Source organism: Prionailurus viverrinus, chromosome A1 (genome assembly GCF_022837055.1).
Source record: "Prionailurus viverrinus isolate Anna chromosome A1, UM_Priviv_1.0, whole genome shotgun sequence".
Classification (NCBI taxonomy): Eukaryota; Metazoa; Chordata; class Mammalia; order Carnivora; family Felidae; genus Prionailurus; species Prionailurus viverrinus.
The window spans coordinates 46,469,603-46,487,195 of NC_062561.1; the positions used below are offsets into that span (position 1 = coordinate 46,469,603).

The window sequence follows — 17,593 nt, forward strand, 5'->3', positions numbered from 1 at the left end:
ATCCCCTGAATTCTCATAGAAGCTACCATCTATTATACTACATTTACCAGGAAAAATTATGTCAACTATATTACAAACCAAGTCCAATCATTTTGCTTTAATTTAATCTGCATAATATTTGGGCAATGGAGTAAGATTTGAAATCACAAAACAAACACAGTTCAACACAAACATAATAATTAGAATCATGCTGTTGCCCATAAGAATGAAGAGTTTAGAAAGCTAGGTCTATGGAAATAATATGTTGAAAATCCTTTCACGTAAGTAATAATTATAACGAACTATATCTTATTACTATTTTCAGCAACTTCATACTTAACTGCCCACTATGTCTCATTTCATGTATAGTTAGTTTATATTATTTAAGAAGCCATTACTAACAAAAACCGATAAAAGGCTTTCAGCATTTGGTGTTTAAACATAGCCCCCTGTGTTCAAAAACAAGATTTACTTTTTATACTTCTTAAAAGAATAAAAATGCTTCTACTGAAATTATAAGAAAACATTATCCTAAAATTTTATAAAATATCCCAATTCATGAATATGTCTGACACTTTCTATTTAATAACAATAACTCTGTCTAGTTAAATGAGTAGTTAACAATGACCTATGATAACTATGAAACAATAGTCTGTTTATTGGTTACAGCCTGCAATCAATATCAACTTTTGTTCAACTTAATCAATGCTGTCTCAAATTGATTAGCTGCATTGAAATGCTGCCAAACACCAGAAACCAGTGCCAAGAGACTAGAAGTAAATTTATTATTGTTTTCTGTTGTTCATAGTAATATAATTCTAATATTTATTTTTTAAGATCAAGAAAAATAGATGGAGGTGATCCTGATAGTGATTACATTATTTGTAAGTGCCTCAACAATAGTCAATATGCCATGTGAGCAGCAGAGTTTTGATGAACTTTCTCTTTTCCCCCCTTTTTCTTTTCATTCTTTTCTTTTTTCTTTTGTTTTCTTTTCCTTCCTTCCTTCCTTCCTCCCTCCCTCCCTCCCTTCCTTCCTTCCTTCCCTTTCCTTTCTTTTCCTTTCCTTTTTCCTTCCCTTCCCTTCATTCTTCTTTCTTTTTATGAAACCTTCCTCTGCCCTCTTTTAAGTTAAATAAAAACATCTTTAAATATGAAAAATTAGATTCCAAGAGCAATAATATTCTTATAAATTTCTACAAACACTCTACTGTGGGACAAAATCATTATATTATAAAGAACAATTTTCTGAAAAAAGAAAAGTAAATTACATAACAGAGTAATAATAGCTTCAGTGTTTATCAGCTACTTGCTAGGCACTATAAATATGTTAAATCATAATAATAAAATTCAATGTTAACAGTTAAGACTTAACTGTATGCGTACCCTTGCCCAGTATATGCTGAGTGCTTTACATAGATTATTTTATTTAATCCTTCTAAGCATCCCTCTGAGGTTAAGCAATTACTAAAGGAAAAAAGAAAATAGTGAGGTAGAGATTTGAATCTCATTCTCACTCCTAGCATTTCCTAATCGCTAGTTCTGTAGAGGTGCCTAGAAAGCCTGCACTTCTAAGTTAAACTTAAGGGTCTTTTTTTTAAGTATTAAAAATAGAAATGTGCATAAGAAAATTATATGAAATTAAATTTAAACAATACTTCCAAAAAGATTTTAGAAGTCCTAAGTTTAAGTAACTTTCAGTTAGGACCATTGGAGGGCAAAAGTCTTGGAATACCATTTAGTAACTCTGTTCAAACACATACAGCAAAAGGAAATGAACAGGTTCTCCAAATGTCTTATATTAAATCACAATTGGATTTGTGTCTGATTTTAAATTGATCTTAAGCTCATTGCATGCTATGTGGCAGGGATGTAGATAAATCTTTTATCTAAATATGATTAATTTCTTAGTATCTTATATTGCCTCTTTGCTTTCTTCACTTAGAGTGAGTTTTCCCCAGGGTGTCTGGAAGTGTCTATAAACATGGTATAGGCATAATGATGGATTAAAACTTAAAAACCTGGAAAATAAACTTTTTTTTCCTAATCGTGTATCATTCTCTAGTAGCTGTCAGTAGACTATTTTGAACCTCTTAAGCCATTAGCAGACAATGTGCTAACTATTCAAATTGGGTCACAGGATTGCAAGTGTTAATCCTGGAAGAGACAGAAGTGAGTTCAGACAGCAAGACATGGAGGATAGAACAAGGACTTTGGGGTCATAAACATGGATTCACATGTCTGTGACCTCACTAATTCATAGTGCAAATGTGAGAATGTTAATTAGCCACTATGAACTTTAGTTATCTCACCTCTAATGTTTACTTATTTATTTTGAGAGAGGGGGACAATGTGAGGGAGGGAGGGGCAGAGAGAGAGGGACAGAGCTCCACATGGGGGTCCATCTCAGGAATCCTGAGATCATGACTGGAGCCAAAATCAAGAGTGGGACACTTACTGACTGAGCCTCCGAGGCACCCCACTTAATTAATCTTTAAATTAGAATATATAGAAAGACTCAATAAATATCAGCTTCCATCCACGTCATTATTTTAATAAGCAAATACTTCCACTTACTATATAATATCCCTAAGTCTAAATGAAAGAACATGCATTACTAGGAAATTCATTGAGTGTTAAAACATTTGATTCAATTAAAAAAATTTTGATAGGGGCGCCTGGGTGGCGCAGTCGGTTAAGCGTCCGACTTCAGCCAGGTCACGATCTCGCGGTCAGTGAGTTCGAGCCCCGCGTCGGGCTCAGGGCTGATGGCTCGGAGCCTGGAGCCTGTTTCCGATTCTGTGTCTCCCTCTCTCTCTGCCCCTCCCCCGTTCATGCTCTGTCTCTCTCTGTCCCAAAAATAAATAAACGTTGAAAAAAAAAATTAAAAAAAAAAATTTTGATAAAAGATACAAATTCCACTCCTAAGAAAGATATGCATTATGATGCTTTGTAACTGTAAGTTGCTAAACAAATAATAATAATCATCACATATTTTAAAAGAGCAACAAAAGCACATTTTAGCAATCCTAACCTAAAACAATCAGGATGTGAAAAGCAACTGTACTGAGTTATATTCCCAACTCTGATTAACTCATGTTATAACCTGTAACAAGTATGTGCTCTCCCTAAGTCTCACTCTCCTTGTCTGCAAAATGAAGAGATTTAATTGATCTTTAAAGTCCGTTGCTAGAGCTAAGGCAATAAGCTCATGTAAATGTGCTTGGCATATCAGCCTTATTCCATAAATATTTGTTGAATAAATAAATAATTTTTAAATTATCTTCAAATATCTAGGAAGCAGAAAGGAGATATTTTTTTTTAATTGGAAAAAAAAAAGATTGTTAATGTGAAGGCCGGTCTTTTATGTCCTTTTATTGGAAGAATATTTGGTTTGCTATGATCTGAGATCAGTCAAAAAAAAAAAAAAAGAATAAAAAGCCAAACAGTTCTGATTATGGCCATTGGATGTAAATAAAAGAGATGTACTTTCAAGTGAAGTCAAGATTTTGCAAGCATATATTCTAAGACATCAGAGGAACGAAGGTCCACATTTCCATTGATTTCACCAATTCATTTTTGGTTTACAAAGACAGGTTTTCTTAAATAAAAGAAGCCAAAGCTATTTGGAAAGTGAACCTTTCAGACTCTGGGAATGTATAAAAGACACAGGTAAAACAGCACTAATCCGTGATTCTAGAATGTTATAGTTTGTGTCTATATATTGATAACCTAAATAATTTATAGAGAAGATTTAATCATGTAAAATTATAAGAAGCATAAGGTTAATGTATATTAAACAAAAGATAAAAGTATTATTTTAAAAATGTGACTATAGCATGTTAAATTAAATATAAATTTAAAATGGAAAAAAATGAGTGTAAGTGAATCTTCACAGAATCCAAATCTTCAGTCAAGTGTGCAAATAAGAAAGTAACATTACACATACAAGAAGCATAAACATACATACATACATACATACATACATACAAGAAGCATAAACACATCTTGTTAACTCAGCTATCAGGTATGAAAATTAATTCTGCCAGAATCTGTAATTCTGACTTTCCTAGTTTGAATTATACTATCCTTCATTTCCTCACATCAGTCTCTCCAACCAATGTCTGAAAAATGTCAGACATAATAGACATATTATAGACATGTCAGAATAATAAGGACCCTTGGCATCTACAAAATCAAACAGGTCCTAAGTCATCAGTGGTTGATACATTCCTTCACGATATAGCAAACATTCAACACTGTGAACATGGCACAAACATCTGATATACTCAGATATATATGTCAAGCATACAGGCACTAGGGGCACATTAGTCACCAAAATAGGCATCGTTCACATTCTGTTCAGCTACCTTCCAGAGAGGAAGAAGACCTTGAAAGAAGAACTACAAATGCACAGCAGGTTATTGTGGAGAAGAGAAAAGTAGGATAAGAATCTCAAAGAAGAGAAATTAGACGCCGGGGCCAGGGAGGTGCTGCAGGGGCGGTGGTGGAGTCTGGGCAGGATTCCTGGAAGCTGCCACTTCTATAATGAGACTTCAAGGATAGGTAAGTAAACGCAAAGAGGAAGGAAACATGTCCCTGATAGGTGAAGAAAGATTTGGGACTTTCAGGAAATCGAAAAAACATGGGAGGATTTGAGGACGAGGGGAAAGAGTTATATCCAGTTTGGTGGGTGAGGGAGGGAAATGTGTGCTCTGCTCTTCCCTTACTATAAACTAAGGAGGATTCTGCATCGGACAGGCGAGGGCTTGGGTTCCCTAGGGAAGGAACACTGGACGGAGACAGGTTTGCAAGGGGTCACAATCCTTCAGGTTTTGTGCACTGGACCTTGAGGCCTCTGTCAGAACTTGGGGCAAATAAAAGTTGGATATTACCTGGAGCACTTAAGAGGTGCCTGAATGGGCTGGAGAGATATATTTTATCAATTGTCAAAACACATATGTTAAACCATTTAAGTGGGTGCCATTGCCTATAAAGAGAGATTAAAAAGAATTTAGCTGGAGAAAGCCATCATATTATAGATTTGGCTGCACACAGTGTGGGGATGGGTGGGGGCAGAAAGGGTTTTGGTGGATATTTATTAACTAGTCCAAAAAAGTGTTCAGTGAGTATTTATATGAACTTTGTCTACTCTGTATATTCAAAAGATCTTACAAAAAGCTTTAAAGTAAGATAAAATTTTCCAACACAAATCATGACATATAAATCTGTAAGACTCAAGGCATGAGAGTTAATCACCATATAATTCAGCTCCTGAAACAAGTTGTTTTTTAAAATTTTTGATGTTCATTCTCTATCCATAATATCTCCACTAAACTCATGAATTTTGAGTTGCTTACGAGAAACACCAGCAATGAAGAATTTATCCCTGTGTAGCATGAGGTGATTTACTTTACATATCACAAGTAAATTACTTAGGGTCTCTTTGCTCAGGAATATCTTCCAAACATCTTTCTGGTTTCCTCCTCCCCTCTCGTTTATAGTTTTACAGAAATGGTGGTACTAAATGCCAATGAGGCAAGATTTAGTCTAATCCGAGGTGCTTATTTGGAGGTAATTACCTGGCACTCGAGCGGTATTTAAGTGCCCAACTGCTAGGTGACTAACTCTTGGGCCAAGCATGGCATTTCTTTATTGCCAGAATGTTAAAAATAAATACATGAGAAGCATAGAGAAATGTGGGTTTCCTTTGTCTTTCCTAATTAAGTTGAGTTTATTTTGGAACAGAGAATAATTTCACTTATGGTTGAACCAGGAGCAAAAAAGAATACAAAGAGTATTATAACACCTGGGCTTGGGGACACCAAGAAAGAGAAAGGCAAATGGAGTAAGAGACTAAGTTCATGTCATTCTTATATTGTGAAGCACCAAGTGCTCACGGCCCCCCAAATGCATGACACAGACCATTTCACAAACTAGCAATGGGTTCCAAATTCTTTCTTTGCATTTCCTGTCGTTGTGCTTAGACTCAGAATTTAACTCAATTTTTTTTATATTTGATTTCTTCTGTTCACAGTTCATTTTGCTCTGTGTTCCTACCATATTAATCTAGTCTAAGGTGGTTTTTTTTGTTTGTTTTTGTTTTTTAAAAAAGCTTCAGAGGGCTAAATGAGCTTATTTAGCGGGATTAGAGTAGCAAAAGATGATCTCTTTGCTCTGCCTGGTATTTTAAATATCTGGGGTGGTACAACTGCTGTTGAAATACCTTTTTAGCAATTAAAATATAAAAATACAGATTCATCTATAATTTTCTATTACATTTGAGAAAAAAATCATATTATCTAATTAAAACCATGAATATTAGGTGTTTTGTTGAAAATGAATTGTGCTTTTGAACAGTATAATAAAACTATTAAATCTAAGGATAAGTATGATAAAAGTAGAGTATTATTGATTATTCACATTAGAATTCAGGAACACATATTTTTAATTGACCAGCTGAATGAATGAATGAGATGATTAAGATTTTATATTACAACTAAAGCAAAGCATTAAATAACTCCATAATCATTTATATTTGGCTTTATATTACTATGTATAATTGTCCTTCAAGTGTTTTATTGCCTTAATTATAAAGTTGTTTGAGCAGGTTTTCTTTGTTACTCAACTGAGAGCATTCTGGATAGCAAAAAGAAGGCAATTTATAATTTAAAATTTACTCAGAATAAGCAAATCACAATAGAAATTGAAAGTAGTCAATACTTCAACCTTATACAGCAAGACTTTATCCATGTTAAAGTGTATATTTGAATATATGTGAATTTTACAAATTCAAATTAATAGAATTATAGCCTAATTGATGACCAAAATATTACTTGTAGAAAATTCCTGGAATAAACATTATATCAACCACGCAAAATGTTTAATCACTGCCTAATTGCTTCTTAACATTGACAACATATCTTCCATTAATGTGCAGGAATATATTCTATCATTTTTCTTGGATTGAGTTTGACAACTTTGAGGATTCTTTAGATACCAGATAATTTATATATCACATCTACCTGGAGACTCATGTGCTTTCTCAGACCACTTTGTCCATTAGCTAAGTTAGGACATGAGTGGTCTGTGAACACACAAATTAGGGCTGATATTTACATTGACCTTATTGAAGTTATCATTCCTGATAAAGAGGACTGGCTTTGATATTACTCATTGGTTAATATGTGTATGCAATTTTTAAGAGAGCTGCAACAGAAATCTTATGATTTTAATAAGATTATATGCATATACACGCACATAATTTTGCTGATATCCATAATGCTCTAAAAAATAAGACTTTCTTAAATGTACAATTGCATTAATCTTATATATACAAGGAGATATCTTGCAATAACATATGGTTCGATCCTCAGGATTTAAAACAATAATTATCATGGTTTTTGGTAAAACAAACATAGGCCAAAATATTCTTCAGGAATGCTTCTTCAATTTTCTGATTTTTACTTACTGCATATCTGATACTTTACAAAAGTATATTTCCTTTACTCTAAACCGAAAATGGCACATTTGTAGCTGATTAAGTAGCACAATTAATGTCACACAATATCCCCAAAATGATTGAGCTTAAAATGCAAAATAAAAGCAATTGGGAGGATTATAGCAGTTAATCATTTTAGGCTTCCCTTTGAAGAACCATCTTCATTTAAAATAGAAAACAAATATTCTTTTTACTGTTTAGTATTCATGTTGTTAGACTGAGTTTATTGCCTAGAATAGATGTTAGACTATAAATGTTACCTTCAGATTTTGTTCTTTCCTAATAGTGTGGTCTCGGCAATATACATATTTAGCTCTTCTGAGTGTTTAATACAACTCCCTTTAGTATTCTATATATGATTTTGCTCAGCATATTTGTGTTATTAAAATGTATATAATGGCATACAGAACATTCAGGAAATCCACAGAGGACTAAACAATCTTATTTATTGTTAACATTCAACCAGTCTATTTTGCATGTACCTTGCTGTATCTGTCACAAAAAAGAGAAGGAGAAATTTTCAAATTTAAGAACTACCTATTTGATTAACCCATGCTTTTATTCACAGAGTATAGAACTTATAAGCCTTTCCTGCATGAGATTGGCTTCAAGCATTCAATAAAACACATTTACTATGTCCAAGATTAAATCATACATTGTTTAAAATTAATTATTCCTTTTTAATTGCATTGTATAAACAGAAATGACCTGTTAATTTAAAGAAAATCTATCAGCACAAAATGAATTCACTCATATAAACAAGCAAGATGAACTTGACCTTGTTTGAACTTGTTTTGATGTGGCCCAGATGGTAGGCTACATGCTTGAATAGCAGGCTAAAGCTGAGGAAAAACTCATATAGCAAGATCTAGATTTATAGCCTTTTGCAAATTCCTACCTTGTATTGTCCTCTCAGCATCTGTTCTGCTGCCACTGCGGTCAGCCTCTATCTCTGGGGTCAGAGAGTCTAAAAGCACAGAAAGGTAAGAGTGACACATATTTCATTTGATTCTATTGTCCTTTAAAAAAAGAGCAACCTGTTACTTTGGTGCTGAATTAAAATTACATAAATCTGTGTCATCTTGTAACGGTTGAACAAAGACCATAACCATAAGAATCATCGAAATATTTGAATAGATAAATAAGTACCGCAAAATTGTTCATAACAGGGGATAGGGAGTGGGAAGTGCTCAGATTAATATTTTAGCCTATTTCAGTAGAGACAGGTTTGGTTAAACAGAAAAGCAAGGTCAGGTCCCAGATACTGAAGTTAAGTAACAAGACAGTGAAGGCACCTATGAAATAAAGCATTTGTCCAACACATGTGACTACTTCCCACCAGGCTCTCAGCTACAAGCACAGTTTACGGAAGCACTAGACATAGAAAAATATGAAACCACAAACACAGGTTTAACTTGTCTTTTGAGCACTAAAAATTAAAGTTAGTTAGCCATGCATAAAGATGCACCCTCTTACCATTTAAGACCCTGAGACTGTCTGTAGAAGCTGCCTGCTTTAGTGTTTGTTCTGCTTGCTCACGCCGTTTGGTCTCAAATTCAAGTGCTTCCTGTAATTTTCTCTTTGCCTTCTTCTCCTTCTTTAGCCTCTTTTGAACTATGGCTAGAAAAGAGTGTATATTATATTTAAAAAATGTTTTTGCAATGTTCAAACTTACAAATGATCTATGTTTTTCATCTATGTATGTATGTGTGTGTGTGTGTGTGTGTATACACACACACACACACACACACACACACACATTTTCCCCCCTGCTGGGCTGAGTCTACTTATGCAGAGAAAGTTCAAAAAATTCCACCTTGTTCTAAACTAAATCCCAGTGAATATCCAAGGAGGCCAATTTTTATGTAGCTTTGTATTATTATGTTATGAAGATACCTTTATTGTCATCAGTTGGGACAGATTTAAGGAGAAATTAATGTTAGTAATTATTTATATACACTGATAAAGGAAGCCTGATTAAATTCTGTGGATTAGTCTCTGCCCTTGAATCAGAATAGTCAGAGTAGTTAGAATAATGCCAACCTTTATAAGCATGCCTCCTTTATGAAGCACCATTTTTTGGACAGCAAATGGAGCATTTCCCCTATAGTTGTTTGCAAAACAGTTAAGAATTTTTCCTTGAAATTAAAAAAAATGCAATAAATATTATTGCATATAATGAGCTAAATACTCTTAATTATTAACATATAAGCAGTCTTTTGGTGAGATGAAGCTATTATAATTTTCTCAGAGATATCAATAATTTCTTTAAAGCGAATTTATATGCACTATAACATATTTTAAGCAAATTATATTTTATTCTGCCGAAATCTGGTGGAGAATAAAACCTCACTATAATAATAATAATGTGCTACTGCTGACAATAATGTAGTATTTATATAAAAAAGGAGATTATGATACAAAAAGTTAATTATGATACATCTTTTCCTACTGGACAATTTAAATATTTGTATATAATATGTAATCAATAAATGGTAACAGATAAACGATGTTCATAAAGTGTATGTTAACTATACTTTCAGTATGATAATTGTTTCAGTTTTTACAATTTACATAAGGTAGGCAGTCAGCATATGGGGGGCATGCAAATGTTTTTCTTTAGAATATATATATACATATATATGTATATATATATTTTTTGCTGGTTGATAAACATTGTGGATATGAATATGACAGAATCAGTATGAGAAAATCCTTCTGGTAGAATTAATCATAAGGAGTAGTCATTCCAAGTTTGCTTTTTGATTTCTTACTGATGATTAAAGAATAACATTATTATTTAATACAGTATTTAGTGTGAAAGTGGGGTGCCTGGGTGGCACAGTCGGTTGTGTCTGACTTCGGCTCATGTCATGACCTCATGGTTTGTGAGTTCAAGCCCCACTTCGGGCTCTGTACTGACAGCTTGGAGCCTGCTTTGGATTCTGTGTGTGTGTGTGTCTCTCTCTGTCTGACACTCCCCTGCTAGCACTCTGTCTTTGTCTCTGTCTCAAAAATAAATAAACGTTGAAAAAATAATTTAAAAAATAGTGTGAAAACCGTATTAACAAAATCATTTGCCTACTATGTCCCTTTCTGAAGATGACTGGTTTTTTTTGAAAAGAAACAGTAATTTCTGAATTATTTATTTAGATTGTACATTTCCATGGCACTAAAAGCTCAATATCCAGTGCCTTGCCATTGACTGCTTACTGTTTTCTCCTCTGTGATTGAACCAAACGATATCGCCATGTTCTCTCTTCAGCGTAGTACACTGCTTCAACAGATACATTTACAATAGACAAATATTGATAGATATTACCTTTAATTTATTGTTCACAATTAATTAAATGGGAGGTTCATGAGGTGATCTGTGAAATGTTTTGCCCTCTAGTGGTTAAAGAAAAAAATCAAGATAAAGCCTCCAACAGATTTGAACCAATAAAATTCTGAAGTTCTCTCAAGTAACCAAAAGATTACTTTAGGAATTCAAGGATCTACCTTTAAGTCTTGTCAAAAGAAGAAGAAGAAGAAGAAGAAGAAGAAGAAGAAGAAGAAGAAGAAGAAGAGGAGGAGGAAGAAGAAGAAAAAAAGAAAAAAAATTCTCCAGGTGAGAACAAAATCAAGACATGGCTATTTCATGGAAGATTAACTTTTTGACCAATCTTCATTATTCACATAGAACACATCCCATTATCAATGTTTATCATGTCCTGATTACTTTAGTACCTAAATCTATATGAAACCACAATATCTAGAAGTGTGCTGTACATGTGCAGTGATGGCTTCCCAAATCAGCCTCATCCCAGGAACCCACTAGATATTGCTTCATAGTAGCAAATGAAAACAACCTACTAAGTCCTGCTGGTTTGAAAGACAAAACAGAAACAATGATTTTCAAATAACAGTGTCAAACATATAGAAGGAGAATACATGGAATATTTATATTGGATAATTATTAAATGAGAGAAAAGTTGCTCTCCCTCTGGCGTAGTTAAGATAATCTTATAGTTGAGGCAAAGGGAAAGTTGGTTATAAAAAAAATATTCTTAATCTCACAAATAATATAAACACCCACATATGAATGACCTTCAAAATTATCTGTACATGTGCTGTAAAGTGTGTTAGAAGAAGGAATTCATAAATTGATAATATTATTTTTACCCAATAAAAATTCATATTGGTTTATACATTAATGTGTACTTGACCTTGTTGGATGAAAACGAGCCATTCAGAGAGAAAATTATACAAACACTCAACTTTGGTCATTTGTTCAGATATTCATCAGTCTTCAATTTCAGTTGATAAATATCTTACTAAATCTTCTTCGCTTGAATAGTCAGTATTTCCTATTTTAGCTTTGTGACTTAACTCTTAAGTTTTTCAAATGGCAATGGTAAATAAATACAAAAATTTCTTCATGGCTGTCATCAGAGCTCATTCTTATCTTACTTGTTAAGCTCTATGAGCAATAAAAATTATGTGATTAATGATGAAATATATTTCAATTCCCTGAGGTATGAACAGAAGAGAAACCGTGTACTCTGGGGAAGAAAAAAAATACAATGAGCCCAGGATTCAAATCCTGCTGTGAACTTCAGCGATAGTAAATTAACAAAAAAGCTATATCGTCTCACAGTAAATCACTAAACATAAGTTTGTTCTCTTAAATATTGTATATAAAGTATTAGACTTATTTGGAAGTTTAAAAATACCTCTATTCTTTTGTTCCATAGCCAACTGCTTCTCAAGTGTTTCCCTTAATTCTCTTTCCCTTAAAAAATCCATCTTCAGCTCCGTTTTTTCCAGTTGGACTTGTTTTTCTTGAGCTCTGGCATTATCTATGGCAACTTTCAAGAGCCCCTGTACAAAGAAGGCATTCAGAATTGTAATATTTTGGTGCATAGCACATTTCATTCGTTACTAAAAGCATCTTTAAAAAAGAACCAGCTTATCAAATTCTTTCATTCTTGTACATTCACTCTGCATTCTCTAGGACAAGTACTGTAACTAAAGCACAAAACTTCTGAATCTAATTAAATTGTATTAGGAAGACAAATGTTTTTGCCATGCAGGTTCAATTGCTTCTAATTAGAATATCCAGATCTAAAGCTAAATGAGGGCAGCACATAAGCATGCTAAAAAATAAGAACTGAGAAATGATGATCCAACGTGGTTTACACAGTCCCAAGTGATCCTAGCAGTGCCCACCTATCTCTTGGAGCTCCTTCTCCACCATTCCCTATTGAGATTATACTGGACACGATGCTTACCTTTGGTTTCTGCACCAGGGATTTGCTCTTTCTGTTCTCTTCCTGAATGCTTTTCCTCCCACTTTTTGCATGGCTTATGGCCTCACTTCATCTCACCCCTGTGTAGTTGCCAGTCAGGAAAGGCCTTTCCTCATCACCCTATTTGGATTGGCCTTCCAACCATCTCGTTATTCTCTCCTTAGAACTCTTCATATAATTTATTATTATGTAATACTCTCATGTATGTATTCGTTTACTGCTTTATGCCGTGTCTCTTCCACTAACACGTAAACTCTCTGAAGCAGGGACATTTTCTTTCACTTAGTACTATGTTCCTAGGGCCCAGAGAGTGCCTACTATATAGGAGATTCCAAAAATTTGATGAATAGAAATTATAATACTAGTATATTTTTCTTGACATAAAATACATGCAAGGGATCCAAAACCCAGTGTTTAATAGCGCATTGTTTTTAAAAAGTCATTTAAAATGGTTATAATAAATTGAGAATAACTTTTAGGGGACTATTTGACATTATAACTCAAGAGTATATGGTAAAGTATTTATACAACTGAAAATGGAATCTCATATATACATATACGCATATACATAAGAGATATATAAGTTGATTTACTCTTTGATAATTAAAAATTTAGTCATATTCTGAGATTCTTGAAAATGAGATTATGAAAACATATTAAAAAGTATTCTGCATGTGTTCTCCCCCAATATCCTTTAGAAAATTATTAGTAAACATTAGAGCTAAAATTTCTATGCTTATCACCTAGGCAATACAAAAATGCCTTTTTGAAGTAGAAGATATTTTTGTCTTGGTCTGTGAACACCAGCGACTAAAATTTTCAACTGAAATTATAAATGAAATAGAAGTTGGTTCTATTTTGTACATCTGATCTAGGATATGACCCCCTCTTGCAAGAGACAACATAAGCAGTCTGAATCTGGAATTTCAACTCTGGTTTGACTTGTTAGCCCAATAGATTAGCTCATCAACCTTCAGATCAGCTCACCAACATAGCATTATCATAAGCCATTTCATTCTCATTTCAAGCACATATAAATTATTTCATGTCCGTTATACCTGATCCTGAATTTCCTGGTATAATTCTTGTGACATGAAACAAGCTGGAGGGTTTCTACATGGCTGTTTGCCCCTCCCTACTCTTTTGTTTTTAACAATAAAACATAGCTGCTAAGGAAACTGCCATCTTAACTCAATTCAGCAACATTCCTGTGTATGTTTCTTCTTCATCAGGAACAAACAATTAGTAACAAATGAAAGAGATCATTACATCAAGTGCCCTTTTAGATCACCCCAATTAAAACTTTAGTTTAGCTGTATTTTAATTCTAAGATACCAAATTCTAATTTTCTGCTCTGATTGCTCTTGTTGACTTATCTTTGAAAGATGTACTCTCTGTGCAATGTCTAGAGATTATTTAGCAAGATGCCAATGTTGGCACCACTTAATGTGTTGATTGGTTGTATTATCAGTAGCTGTTTAAAATAAATTACTATTAAACTATTATTGTCCTTGGCTGACAAAACACAATATTTTGGTGTTCTTTAAATATGAAACAATCATTATGAATAAACATGTTGAATAATCTTAAACTGTAACTCTAATTTGTGTAATTTTATATTAATATTTGTTGTAATGTATGAAGTTGCTAAGAGCATTTATGTTTACTGTTTTCTTTTGTTACAGTTGCCGCTAATGTCCCTAATGGTAATACATTACCTATTCCTGCTGATTATGTCTGAAAAATACTAGCTTTAAGATCCAATACCCTCCAGGGACTACTTACAAGCTATATAAAATTAAGTTTCATTTTTAGACTTTAAATCAGTGCGTATCAGTAGGAGTCCAGTGTGAACAAAAATCTGCGCTAGAGCCAAACTGGTACATATGCAAAAATATGTTATTGCTTGTGACAGCTTTGCTGCAAAAAATACAGAAAACCAATTAAATTTCAGTGCAGCAGGGGGCTGGGAAAGCAATAGCAAGTAGTGTTCACAACATCTACAAATCATTAGGACACCATTTTAACCATCAGTGATAATAGTACTTTCAGATTTGTGTAACTTCTGTAAATTTTCCAGGTAGATTATATGCAAAGGTCACACTAAATGCTGAGTCTCACATGGACATGCAGTATTGAGCAAAATTCTGTGATGACAATTCTGTGATGATGAATTACAGCAAAACACACAAGGTTTAAGACATGAATTTTTCTCCAGGAGGAGGTCAGTTATGATGTTGGACAATGACAATTCTAAAGAAACGCATTTCAAGTTTACTCTATGGCACAGCAATTATAAGAGACAATGGTTGTTTGGCCTCAAATTTCTTTCTCACGAGGCATGGCTGTTGTCATATACATACATATTTTCTCTTCTAGAATGATCTATCTTGTGAATTCGATTATTTTAAGCATTTTCCAGAGAATGAGTCTTATATATTCCTTTTCAGAAGGGCATTGTAATTGATCTAGGATTTTTTCAACTATTTTTATAACCTAAAAGTACAAATATCTGCTTGTATAAGAGAACCTACAGTAATACTGATAGGAAGGAAACATTTCTTAATCTACTATTTAGATCCTAGAGAAAAGCTTCCTTCACCATGTTTGTTTTTTATACAAAAATTGTTTCAGAATCAGATGGTATCAGAATCAAAGTTCTTTGAGTGTCACTGGAATTAATGTGACAAAATTCCGCTCAATAATGCATTGCCTCTAATGAGAGTAAACATCCTAGTTGAAGGGGATTTTAGTGATTGCCCATTCTAATTAAAGCTTTTTGAAGTTGAAAAAAAAAAAGGTCCAGATAAAACAGATGATTTGTCTAAAATCCCAAACTAGTAAATTGACTATGCTTAGATCAGAACTCTCAAGCTTATTTAAACCTTTTTTTTTTTCCTTTTAGTGTTTCTTTCCAGGATGAGAAAGAGGAGTGTTCTTAGAAACCAGGAAATTTTGTACACAAACAAATATATAAAAGAACAGTGTCAACCAATACATTTTGACAGAAGCTCTTATAACAAGAGATATAACTATACTTAGTTTAACATGGTTACTGTTCTCCAAAGTCAGTCAATAACAGACACTCCCTCAAAAGCACTTCCAGGTATAAAACCCATCTTGTGATTATTTGATCGTGTATGGCAATGTGGCAACATGGGCTCTGTTATTATCCTACCTATGTTTAAATCCAGACTCCATCACTATTGTATGGCCTTGATCAAAAAACTTGTCTGCCTCCATTTACTCATCTGTAACATGGAGCTAATAATGAGATCCACTGTGTGGGATTATAAAGATGATTCAATGTAATATCATATAGAGTTCGCATAGTGATGAACTGTGGACATGGTGATTTATAGTAAGAAAGATATATTTGGTCTTCATCTCAATCCTGGCACAGAGGTCCTACAATGGGTGGAATTTCCTAAGTGAAAAGAGCAAAAAGGTGAAAAGGGTGTGTTTTGTTATTCACAATAAGCCCTTCTCAACTACACCAGAGTTCATTTTAACCAGGTGACTTTTGGAAAGCCCTAAGGATTTAGGCTGGTTGACAGGGGAACTAACTCTGTGATTAGAGGGATGGAACTTTCAGCCACACCCCCCTGATCTGTGGGAGGACAGAAGGGCTATAAGTTGAATTAATCAAGAATGTGGGTGATTTAATCAATCACACCAACATAATGGAAACTCTATGAAAACTCAAAAGAGTTCCAAAAGTGCTCAAAGAGCTTCTAGGTTGGTCAACATCTGGAGGTACTGGGGAGGTGGTGTGCTCAGAGAAAGCATGAGAGCTCGGCACCCCTTCCCACATACCATGCCTTATGGTCTTCCATCTGACTGTACCTGAGTTATGTCCCTTGATAGCAAACTGGTAATCTAGTAAGGAAGATGTTTTCCTGAGATCTGTGAACCGCTCTAGCTAATTAATTGAAACCAAGATGGGGGTGATGGGAACCTCTGATCGTAGCTGCTTGGTCAGTAGCATGGGATATAACCTGGGCTTGCAATTTTCATCTGGCATTTGGGGAGGGGGCAATCTTGTGGAACTGAACTCTTAACCTGTGGGATGTGATGCTATCCCAGGTAGATAATTGAGTTAAATTGTAGGGTCTCCAGCCAGTGCTGCAGAATTGCTTGATGTGGAAAAAACTATCCGACTTTTGGTGAGCAAGTGTCAGAGGTGAAGTGATGTTTGTAGTAGGATATTGAGAGCAGAAGACAAACACAGGAGTATTTTTTTTTCTATATAATGACACATTAAGATTGTTCAGTAACTGTTAGTTTTTACTAGTATCATTATTATTATTGTGGTGGTGGTACACAATATAAATTAGTAAGTACAGTATATAGTCCAGACCTTTAAGAGATAATGCTATTCTCTTGAGCACAGTAAACTGTGCTTAGAATGCTGGATATATTTCACTGTTTTTTTTTGTTTGTTTGGTTTTGTTTTGTTTTAATGAGCTCTCTCCACGAATTGGTAATGAGAACAAAAAGAAAACTTCTATAAACATAATTAAACATAAAAAGATATAATGTAACACCAATATATCTGATCTTAGTCTACTCATGTTTTAAAGCCAATGTCCTATTTTGTGTATCTTTTTGAAAGTTTCCTCCTAATTATTTTTATCTGTTATAATTAAAATGACATATTAAAATGCAAATAAAAACTATTAACTTTTTAAAATGTATAAAATATAATAGGATTGGCTGTGGCATTGAAATGTAAAGACTAGAAGATACATTATCAGTGTTTTGGCCTTAGTAGTAAGTCAGATTCTTCTTCCTCTTCTTTTGTCAGACACAAATTAGAGAA

The 17,593-nt window shown here is 33.8% G+C and overlaps 1 protein-coding gene across 1 annotated transcript in view; it reads right to left on the reverse strand.

Moving 5' to 3' along the window:
• The window catches only part of DACH1 (dachshund family transcription factor 1), a 433,928-nt gene that overhangs the window by 27,670 nt on the left and 388,665 nt on the right, over positions 1 to 17,593 (reverse strand). Inside the window, exons 8-10 of the mRNA XM_047850847.1 lie at positions 12,196 to 12,343; positions 8,957 to 9,100; positions 8,379 to 8,447 (exon numbers count right to left, since the gene is read on the reverse strand). Of these exons, the coding sequence (XP_047706803.1) occupies positions 8,379 to 8,447; positions 8,957 to 9,100; positions 12,196 to 12,343 (361 nt within the window). The remainder of the gene's footprint in view (positions 1 to 8,378; positions 8,448 to 8,956; positions 9,101 to 12,195; positions 12,344 to 17,593) is intronic.